Source organism: Conger conger, chromosome 18 (assembly GCF_963514075.1).
Source record: "Conger conger chromosome 18, fConCon1.1, whole genome shotgun sequence".
In the NCBI taxonomy this organism is placed as follows: Eukaryota; Metazoa; Chordata; class Actinopteri; order Anguilliformes; family Congridae; genus Conger; species Conger conger.
The window spans coordinates 3,019,323-3,030,495 of record NC_083777.1 but is presented as its reverse complement, the minus strand read 5'-3'; the positions used below and the strand labels follow the sequence as shown (position 1 = coordinate 3,030,495).

The 11,173-nt window shown below is 37.5% G+C and overlaps 1 protein-coding gene across 1 annotated transcript; it reads right to left on the bottom strand.

Moving 5' to 3' along the window:
• Positions 1–2,235: 2,235 nt before the first annotated feature.
• Positions 2,236–7,034, bottom strand: emx2 (empty spiracles homeobox 2). The gene is made up of 3 exons (XM_061228648.1): positions 6,458–7,034; positions 4,431–4,615; positions 2,236–2,625 (listed from the first exon to the last, which is right to left on the bottom strand). Exons 1-3 carry the CDS (start codon positions 6,846–6,848, stop codon positions 2,458–2,460), a joined length of 744 nt encoding a protein of 247 aa, XP_061084632.1. The 5' UTR covers positions 6,849–7,034; the 3' UTR covers positions 2,236–2,457.
• Between the last annotated feature and the right edge of the window lie 4,139 nt (positions 7,035–11,173).

Below are 11,173 nucleotides of genomic sequence, written 5' to 3'. Positions count from 1 at the left end.
AGGAGTAATGAAGTTGTGTAGTCCGGAGATACAAAGGGCATTAACCTCATTAGCATTAAACCTTTTCTTCTAACTATTGTGGGACTCTTTCAGGCTCCTAATCCGCCTATTTCAAAGCTGGGTTTGTAATAAAGCTTTTAGGGCTTTTTCAAAGCTAATGGTATTCTCTGAAGATTTTTATTGCTGTTATAGTCCACAGACCGCTTTAAAATTCCCCATCCATCGTTTGTATGTATAGCCCCCCTCCCCAAAAAACTCCTTTATCAAGCTGTGAAACAATTATGGAAAAAGCTACTCCACTTTCACCGGGAAATGTGTAAGTTGGATCTTGAGCTATTTCTGATATACTTCTGGAATAAAGTAGGCTATGGTTTAGACGTGTGGTCATCATTGTAACACCGGCGAGGTCACGTTACACAGTTTTAGTTTCGGTATTTGAGCGTTCATGAAAATAAAGTTAGGCTATATGTTTAAATACTGAGTTCTTCATTTTTCTTTTGTATCTTAAATAACCGTTTTAGTTGTAACTTGACGAGATCAGAAGCAGGTGTATGGATTTCTGAATGCATTATTATTAGCATTATTATTATTATTATTATTATTATTATTATTATTATTATTATTATTATCATCAGGGCACTGAAACGAAACTGGGTTGATGTTGTTTTGTTTGTGATCAAATTGGGGGAAACCAGCGCGTGCTCGCATATCCTAATTGTGGCAGCGGAAGACAAGACTTCAAACAAAGCTCCTATTTTTGCGGCACATTGCAACCTTCCCTTATCACATCGTAAGGGGTAGTCAGATTGTACTAAATTATGTCCAACCAAGCCCCCTTGGATCCACGGATTAAGAGATTAAAGCGGACCATTGGGCACTGATTCCCCTTTACCCCTCATATTACTCGTATGATAATTGCCTAAACTGATTTGCACTTTCACAAAAGCTCGTAGGACTCTTTGTAGCTTGAACAGACCAGACGCTGCTCCACTATCAATGGAAATAAAACTGATTAATGCCGTCTATCAGGCTGGGAAGCAAATGAAGCGTGAAAAAACAAGCACTTGCCCCAGAAAACGGAGCTTTTTAGAACTGGTAACAGCATTCTTTATGTTACCATTTTAACTATTTCACTATAAGCAACTACTATACGTGCATTTTTCTAATAACAAGACCGCCTGCGAAATCGAACCCATATACTCAGATCAGACATTTTCAAAAGCAATTGCTGGACGTTTAGACAATCATGAGTCATCGAATAACAGGAGTATCCTGTTCAAATATATATCGAGACATAAGGGTCTCTAGCTGACAACCCCCTCCACTAACCTGTAATTCTCAGGCTATTAAATATAGGCCATCTCTCGTATGATATTTCAACGGTAACCTTGAATAAAAAACCCTGTGATTTTACTCTGAGCAGCATATTGATAAAACTTTATTGACAAAATATTGACAATTACATACTTCTTGGAAGTATACTTTGTGTTAAAATTGTAGCAAACTTAACACAAACACAAAATTATTTACATTCTGATAAAAGAGGGTTTAACAGAAACATTAACTTTAAGTACCACTATACATGAAATACGCTCAGTGCTTAAAATCTTGCTGCCACTACGGCCGGCATTTACATTTAGTCCTTCAGGGCAGCGTTCACAGGAGGGGCCAGTCCCGACGACATGTTCGCACCAAGGTTACGGAGACATGGTAGAGCTTTAGAGGAATGTCCTGAATACTTTAATTTAGAGTACTTTATCTGTGGTAAAGGTTTGTAAAGTTTGAAATTTCTTTATCTTTTGCCTTTTCTTTTAAAAAAACACTATACCGCAGCACTGCTACTTCATATTGTTTTCACAATCACTTTAACACGAGAAGTCAAAAGTTCAAAGACTGCACACCGTTGTAAAAAAGGAAAAGGAAGAAGCACACAACATCTCCGAGAAGATTAAAAAATAGGGTTAAAACAAAGGTATTTGGGAAATGCTCAAATTAAAACAACTACAAAAATTATTTCCTCTACCATGCAATTCAAGTTTTACAAAAACAGTTGTGTGTTTTGGTATCTTGTGTGGAACGTTCATATCTAGAAACTTTCAGAAGTGCAAATGTCCAATGCGAATTGGATTTATATATTTAATGGGTGGTAAGTGGGAGATAGTGGTCGCGGAGGGACGGGGGAGGGGGAGGGTGTAGGGGGGGGGGGGGGGTGTTTGGGGTGATGGACTGCATGTTCATGTGATACCTGTCAATCCCCTCGCCTCGGAACTCTGAAATGGATTGACAGTTCCATGTTTGTGTGACAGTATTGCCACCAATCGGACCTCTCTCACCCTCAGCTGCCGATGTCCAAAGAAGCGAATTTTGACATTGTCTTTACCCTCTCGTTCTGCTACATAAGCAGTCTTTATCCGTATCATCCTCCACGCACTGTCCCAGGCTCAGAAAATGAGTTTTTTAATCGTCTGAAGTGACGTCAATTTCCTCCGGACTGCCTTGCTTCGTCGCGAGCCTCCACCGGTTTATGTGATGCGTGCCCTTCTTCTTCTGCTGCGAGTCCGAGCCCTCCTCCTCCAGCTTCTGCCGTTTGAATTTCGTTCTTCGGTTCTGAAACCAAACTTTTACCTTAGGAAACAATAAAGACAAATCAAATTAGAAAAAAAAAGAAAAAAAAGAAGAAAAAAAACATGAATCAACATTAGCTATGGTTACTACGCGTGACAAGTTCATTTAAGTAAATAAATGCAAAGATGGAAAAAAAGAGGCAGGTTATTCCAACCATATGTCCACGCTGAAGTGGGTTATAATCACGTGGTCTATTAAAGCCATTCAGTACTACTTAATTATACATTGTCAACATGCTATTTATCAAAACTGGGTTCATATTAGTCGTATTGTTAAAGTCTAAAATCGGCTCTTTTATTTTTTTATGATTCCACAGTCATCAACAATAACCAATGCGCGCAGGGTTCGCTGTTGAAATATAGCAATATAGATATGACATGTTTTATGTTTTGAAGTACCCTACAACCGTACCAACACTTGACACATGTACACGATCCGCAGTGAATTACAACATTAAGATAAAAAATAAATAGGCATATAGTGTGGTTCTCCCCAAACTGACCATGAACGTTTTTGTTCATTTTCAGGTCAATTTCATTTGTCGCAAATGCACACCAGATTGAGGCCTAACGTTCATTCACCAACCCCCAAATTAACAAATGCGTTTGATCATTTGCGTTCATTGTCCTGTCAGAAATATAAGCGCTATAATAATAGGATATGCTGCCATAATACGAATCTTGGCCTATTAATGTCGCCAATGTGTCTGGACTGCGATATTTGACCACTGTATGCATGATACACTCGAATGTAAAATCTTAAATATTCATATTAATTAAACATACAATTACCCACACCAAACAATTTTTTATCCATTGTTGCAAAAGTATCGAATTCCGAAAAGCCATGTAGTCTACAAATGCGTTGTAGCAACATATTAAAGCATTCACCCTAATTCATCAGACGTATTAGTCCTATACACAATTCCCAGGTCCAAAAGACTAGTTGAGAACTGAGGTGTATTTAATGTGCTTTCAGCCTGCTAATTGAAGGGGCTGGCAGTGAATTTCTCCAGACTGGTTTTCTAAAAGGAGATCGCTTGTAAAGGAGCCGGTGCGGACACACGGGACAAAAGAACCAACAGTTCATAAACCGACATGGGACGAATACCATCAAATATACGGAGGGAAATTAATTCTGACCACTGCTGTCCTCAGTATCTCAGGAAACCTACGAGCTGATTAACCCCACTTCTTTTTGTCTGACACCTCTTCGAAAAATAAAGACATTTAACCCTACACCTAAAATACGGATCCAACACGATCATGGGCAGAATCCAAAAGAAACGTTTTAGGCCTGGAGAGTGTGGATGTCTCAAGAGTCACACACTTTAACGAGTGATTTGACTTTAGAATTCGGACTTAATATTCTCAGAATAATCTTGCATTTTGGTATTTAAAAGGACCGAATTTTAGATACAATTTAAAAAAAAAGGAAATAAATAAAGAGCCTATCGGCCAATAAAATATTGTGGGTAATTAATATAGGCCTATTTCATTATTCATTGACTAATTAATTGACCGACTAATAATATAATAACATATAATATAATATATATATATACATACAATGGCACCTTTAACCAAACATTGACAGAAAACAGACAAGTTCAGCAAAAACCATGCACCCGACGCATTTAAACAGCCTAGCGTCGTCCAGGCAGGCCGATATTCGGACCTTGAGCGCAACCGCTTTGACATTACGTGTCTCGTAGGCTACCTGGCCTTCTGTAATTTTAAAACAGTTCAAAAGTGTAACACGACAGAACTTGTGTGAAATGACGTACTCATATGCATGCGCCTTACCTGAGTTTCTGTGAGGCTAAGGCTGTGCGCGAGTTGCTTTCTTTCGGCACCAACGACGTAGTGATTTTTTTCGAAAGCGTGTTCAAGCCGCAGTAGTTGCGAGGGAGAGAACGCTGTCCGAATTCTTTTGGGCTTTCTCGCCAGTGCATTGTGTAAAAGAAAGCTTTCCGGGCTTGTCTCATTGCCTGCACACAACAACGAAAAAGATAACAATTATGCTCCGTCTTCGCTTTCACACTGTCAACATTTGGGTTGAGCTCAAAGTGATAACCTCTCATCAATCAATAGTTTTTTAGTCTATACGCTCTCTGCAGACACGGGCACGCTTTCTTTTCAGCATAATCAAACGACTCTATATTTACTCGAGAGTCATCTCCTAAAATGTTCATCAATTTGTTTACGCATAATTAAAAGGCTCTAAGCAACATCTAGTACAAACTGGGCATAGAGCTCGAAGTAAAAAATATGGAGCCACAAATACGATATTGTGTTCGAGCAATTGGGAGCATTATTCTACATTATTCTTATGAAACAATCAAGTCGGACATTTGCTCTCATATATGAGAAAATGATAGTGTATTTGTTAAAAACAACAGTTTTACTACTACTACTACTACTACTACTACTACTACTACTACTACTACTACTACTACTGCTACTACTGCTGCTGCTACTACTACTACTACTACTACTAATAATAATAATCATAATAATAATAATAATAATAATAAACAGTTCCCTGGGTTCAATTATTCGTTTACGCGAAGAGTTAAAGATGGGAATTTTGGAATCAGTTTTCACTGATGACAGGTGAAACTAAATGCTGATTAAATTGGCCATATTCTCTTACCATTTCAGCCAAATAAAATTAACAAAAAAGGTCAACATTTTAAGGAAAGAAATATGTTTTAAAAAGACGAATTAGGACAATATAATACAATATCGCGTCACTGTCATAATTACTTGCATTTCTTGTGCATATTAGGCTACTGGTACCTGGTGTGACACTGCAACCAGGAAACCAAATTACGAGCCTATTGTTTATCTAACGAGTTCCAATAATTCAAGTCGTCAAAATATCCAATATTAGCCCTAAAATCACTAGATTAAATTTATTTAAAAATAAATATAATTACGTTATTATCTAACTAATAATGTAGCCTATAGGTCATTCATAATAATGACAACAATTAAAATAAAGGTCATATAATTTCGACATGATCCTACTGTGAGTATAACCTGGATTTATGTAAACCAAAAAATAAGACAATTTCGGATTCTTCCCAATACTTAATTTTGTGCACATTGACAATATCAAGGATCAAGACAATTCGTTACAGCGTTTACAATGCTACACTTTCCTTCAGCAAAGCACTATTTTAGACTTAATGTAATAATTCCTTATGCAATTATATTTAATTAAAAATACTGTTTAATTTACTAGCCTGTAGCTGATGTAAAAAGCATTGTCTGCTATATTGAAGACATGTAGCCTATTTCCTGAATAACGAAATTGAAACAAACCAAATTCTGAAGTCACAGAATTAATTTTTTTAATGATTTAACTATTGCATATAATTTATCCCTGTACTGTGTGAATTGGGAACAAATAAGTACGGCTAAGGTAACGAACTTGCTTTGTGAGTATGCTACATTTTCTCATATTAAAAAGTCCATTATCTTTGAATTGTAATCGTGTTTACGCGCATTAAATGTTATTTAAATATTTTTATATTTGTATCATTAAAAATATAAAACTTAAGTATACGTATTCGTTGTACAAATTCAGTTTTACAGGCCATTTAATTATCCACTATAATTGCATTGGTATTCCTAATCATACATTTTGGAGTAAACTGATGTTCTTAGCTACAATCAACACCAAAGATTGTATAAACATATCTACATATCCCTTAAACCTTTCCAACGCTGGGTGATTAGTTTACTTCAAGAAAAAGTTTGGTGGAAAAATTCAGTCATTCAAATCAAATTTTAAAAAAAGAAAAGAAGTAAAACTGAAGACATACCTTGGAATCTATGACCCAAATACCTATATCTATGTATTAGCCAAGGGTAGAAAGTTGAAGGGTCCCGTTGCTGGCTAGCGAACAGTGGGTGCGGACTATGAGGGGACGAAAGCGGGTGAGCAGCCAGCGCGTGCGGTGGGGGGACGGGATGAACCGGGACAGCGGAGTTTTGAGGGTGCGAAACTGCCTCGGCGAATACCAAGTCCGGATTAGAGTAGACGCCCCTGCCGCTGGAGTGGAAGCCGTTCAGAAATGGGTTCATCTGGCTGGAGTTTGCATAGCTGAGAGCTGCCGGTCGAATTGGCTCCTCGGACCTCGACGCTGGCAGGGGATTATCCTTCGCTACCAACGATTCTATGGTGAAACACCTCTTCGGTGTCGGTTGAAACATGGTTTACCAGTCAAGATCCCTCCAGCTCAAATCAAACAGGCGCAAGCGTTCTCGCTAAGAAATACTCCACTCTGAAGATGAAAGTTTGTCTGCGATGATTAAGTTGTGAAGAAAGAAGATGAAGAAAAAACAACAAATCTCTACAGAGGTGGTCACCTAGTCCAGGCAATCCATGCATGTGATCAGTTCTTCAGCAGTTGTGCAGGCGATTTGTTAGTTCATGAGCCTAATTAGTGTTGGAGTCACATAAACAGCGTTCGCTGAAGTCCGTAATGGCTCGGTGATTGGTCGCTGCGACTCGCCTTAAGGTTGAGGGAAGACTCTTTAAGTGCGTCAAAAGGAACGAGCACGGAGAGGCGGATTCGGGCAAAACGGAACGGATTCGTTCAGAACCAAACCTACAACAATTTACATACCCGTCTGAGCCAGTAGAAAAGCAGAAGGTACTTTAGTTTGAGAATATGTGCCACGACAAGGCGTACAGTTTCGTTTTCTTTTGCGATTCATTTGTTTTCCGATGTATATATTTTAGTCCACATTTCATCCAAATTTCAACCTCATTTGCTATGCGTCTGCAGTAGGGATACGAGAGGTAAAAAGCAAGACATTATTTTGCTTGGTAAAGTTGTCAGTCATGCCAAAATATATTGGTGATATGTTTGTCCAATGTTTTCATTTGGTCTTTCGGTTGTGTTTGCTTATTTTAAAATTGGTTAAAAAAAGTAATTCGCATGCACCCTTTTCGCATGCACTTTTTGAGATTTCTCATTGAATGTACCCTTCGCCGTCACCCATCCCCCATCTTACACGCGCCGCGGCGCTTTGTCTCTCCGCGTTTTCATTTTCTCCGATCTTGTTGTGATTAATTTAGGGTTGAAGGATCCTATGTTTCTATTGGCCCGAGCTTTGGGATGAGGGTTAGAAGATACACACAGTGTTTTCTGCTCTGTTTGTTTGTCGTATATGGATCTATTATCCACTAAACAGCCATTAAATTGCATTCCGCAAAATTCCTGCAGAGTATGTTATTATACCACGTTTGTCACACTGATCCTGATTGCACATTTAGTACAATATTTGTACAGGTTTTAAATACATGCTTTCGCAATCTGTCGATAATGTCATGTTTAAAGGGAATGTGGAAACAGGAGACATGCAATTTGTAGACTGTTTAGCGTCCTTGATTTTTTTAAAAATAGCCTATGCAAAACATAATAAAACGATGGGGCAGCCTATTTTTATTTAATTTTAACACGAACTTACGGATTTTTACGATTAATAAAATAATTTGCCTAATTATGAAATATAGCCAGTTATCTGTTATCTGATGCAATTCGCATACCATTATCACGTTAACAGAGAAAATGTATGCACTAAATAAAATAATAAATAAATAAATAAACACATGAATAAATAAATAAATAAATAACTTCGCATTTACAACTCATTGTTAGTGGTAGCAGAGAACCACAACATTATATGCATCCAGGCAGTTTGTGCGTGCTCTGTGTGTTTAGGTGGCGGGTGGAGGTGGGGTGGTCGGGTGCTCATGTGGCACCGTGCCTCGCTGTTTTTACAGTAGGCCTAGTCAATGTAATAATTAAACACCCAACTTTTCCCAATGAATAGACCTTACTGTTATCGCTATAACTGTTTGAAAAGACTTAAAATGAAGTGTCTCCGTAGTAATGACTGTTTCCGCCAATGCATTTCTGTATTTTACCCAATAAAGGAGTCTTAGCAGTTACGTTTCCGATGCGCCGTTATGCGGTTATCTAAACTTTGAAACACTTATTTTTATATCAAAGAAAAACACGAGATTTTGCCAATTGAAGAAGAGGTTTGTCTGAATGCGCTATAGCTTGTGAGTGATGCTGTGTTGTTGTCCAGGTTTACACTTCTCAAAGGCACAAACTATTATCCCAGATATTTAGAAATGAACATTATAGCCCCTAATATTGCACCATTCAATTTTATTCCAGATTCTGCGTGACAATTAGCTATATATGGTGTTGATAAACACCCATGGTTCTTTAAAAACGTATGATTTTGTATTAGTATACGTATAGGCCTAATTAAGTTCATATCTTAGAAAGGTGAAGTTAATATGGGACAAAATAAAAACTGAACAAGAAATGCTTACAGTCATCCGAAGATATTGGCTTTAGACTTTGTGTTTTTAATTCAGTTTTAACTTTTTCGCAAGATGACGACAACATCATATATATGGCGTTATTCACACGGCCAATCTGTAGCCGTTTTAAATGCGTAGGCCTACCCACTGATCACCCTTAAGTGTGCAAGTAACGTGACCCCAAATAACGAAAAACGATGAACAGTTAAGAGATCGAAGTACGCTCGGAAAGTCCTAACCACCTGCTTTAATATTAAACTTAGTGGCCTGGTGGCCCGGGCATTTCAACATAGCCTATTCTTAACAAGCTGAAAACCCCAAAACACGATTTCTCTGCATTAACATTAGTAGCCTACGCACACAGCTATTGCAATGCAGTGAGGAGAAAAACCTATAATATTGCTGGAATACAGTTAGCGATTCTCGATAACGCAAATCAGCTCATTATAACAGCAATAATAATAGGCCTACAGTCGGTCTAATCACTCATGTTCACGATCATCATCGATGATGATGATGATGATGATGATGATGATGATGATGATGATGACGATAATAAAATAATATTAATATTCATATTAATACTACTAATAATACTGCTCCTATTAATAATAATAATAATCATCATCATCATCGTTACTCGCCAACATCACGTTGAAATACCATTTAACAGTTGAACAGAACGAAACATTCGTTTCAGACGAATGCTGCCGTGTCGCTAAACGCGTTTATTTATTGTCATGGTTCTTATTAATATTAACAAATTACGAGTCAGAATACATTTACTGCGTACCGTTATCAGCAGGGCCATTTTCACCGAAATATTTCCGCTCAATGGCAATTTTAGGACAGAAATGAATGTAGGCTTATTATTATTATTATTATTATTATTATTATTATTATTAGCATACAATAATGAGCCTATTATTCTTATTATTCTTATTCTTATTCTTATTCTTATTCTTATTCTTATTCTTATTCTTATTATTATTATATCCACGTGTATTAAGAATAAGACAGAACTGTAAATACCTAAAACAGTGCATCAGTGCTTCTACTATCGTATAGCTTTTATTTGAATATACTGTCTGAATTATCATATTTAAACTTCCCTGCCAAATGCAATTTCTTGCACCTCTGGGTCTCAGTTTGATTAAAACCATAGATCGTTAGTGCGTGTTCTCCGACCCAGACCGTCACGTGCAGGCTACAGCCACTGTGCCATCTTTTGGCCCCAAAGCAAAATGCATCCAACAGACTCGCTAATGAAATATATAGGCTATTCATGAACAAACACGCAAAAGTTACCGAGTGCGGGGTTTAAGAGAATGTGGTAGATTAGATATAGCCCCGTAAACCGCATCTTTTCGCTAAACACGGTACACTTCTGGCCTCTGTTGGCAGGATTGTGGAAGTACACCGACCGTGCGTAATTCCTGTGGCATGGGTGATGATAGTTTACCAACGCAATTGCAGTTGCGAATAGCAATTCTCAACAACTCTCGTTATTTCACTTTTGGTAAGTGTTTAAATGTTAAGCTTAATGAGTATCTTGTAAATTATTCTTGTCGGCAGGCAAGAGTGATGACACACGGAAATATTACTACTACTACTACAACTAGGCTACTACTACTACTACTACTACTTCTGATACTACTACTACTACTACTAATAATAATAATAATAATAATAATAATAATAATAATAATAATAATAATAATAATAATAATAATAATATTCACAATGATAATAATAATGCAGTTGTTTTGTAACGGTTTTGCCCTGAATACTCACTTTTAGGGGATTCGCAGCACAGTTCCGGGAATATCAACGGCAGAGCTAATCTCAGAGCTAATCCGCCTCCATAAAGTTTTCAGTAGTTTTAATCGCTGAATGCTGTCAATTTCATCAGGAGTTCAGAGGGCACGGCAATTACGTCCGTTTTGTGATATTTAGGAATGCTGCTGAAACGAGGGGGGGGGGGGGGGGGATTACAAAAAGTATTTTAATATATCCTACTGATATACTGTAGGGCTAATTGGTAGCCTGTTTTTCAATTAACCATGGGTAGCTATGGCAGAAGATACAGTGCCTTTGATTTTAATTAAATAGAAATAGCCTGTACAATATGTAGGCTAACGTAGGCCAAATATAGCCTAATGATAATGCGATGTTAAGCGGTCTATTATCC

Excerpts from the sequence above, each read along its gene's own strand:
- emx2 (XM_061228648.1), bottom strand. The coding sequence starts at position 6,848 with ATGTTTCAACCGACACCGAAGAGGTGTTTCACCATAGAATCGTTGGTA. Across the intron at positions 4,616-6,457 it reads TTTGGGTCATAGATTCCAAG|GCAATGAGACAAGCCCGGAA; the intron begins GTATGTCTTCAG and ends TGTTGTGTGCAG. Across the intron at positions 2,626-4,430 it reads TTAGCCTCACAGAAACTCAG|GTAAAAGTTTGGTTTCAGAA; the intron begins GTAAGGCGCATG and ends TTGTTTCCTAAG.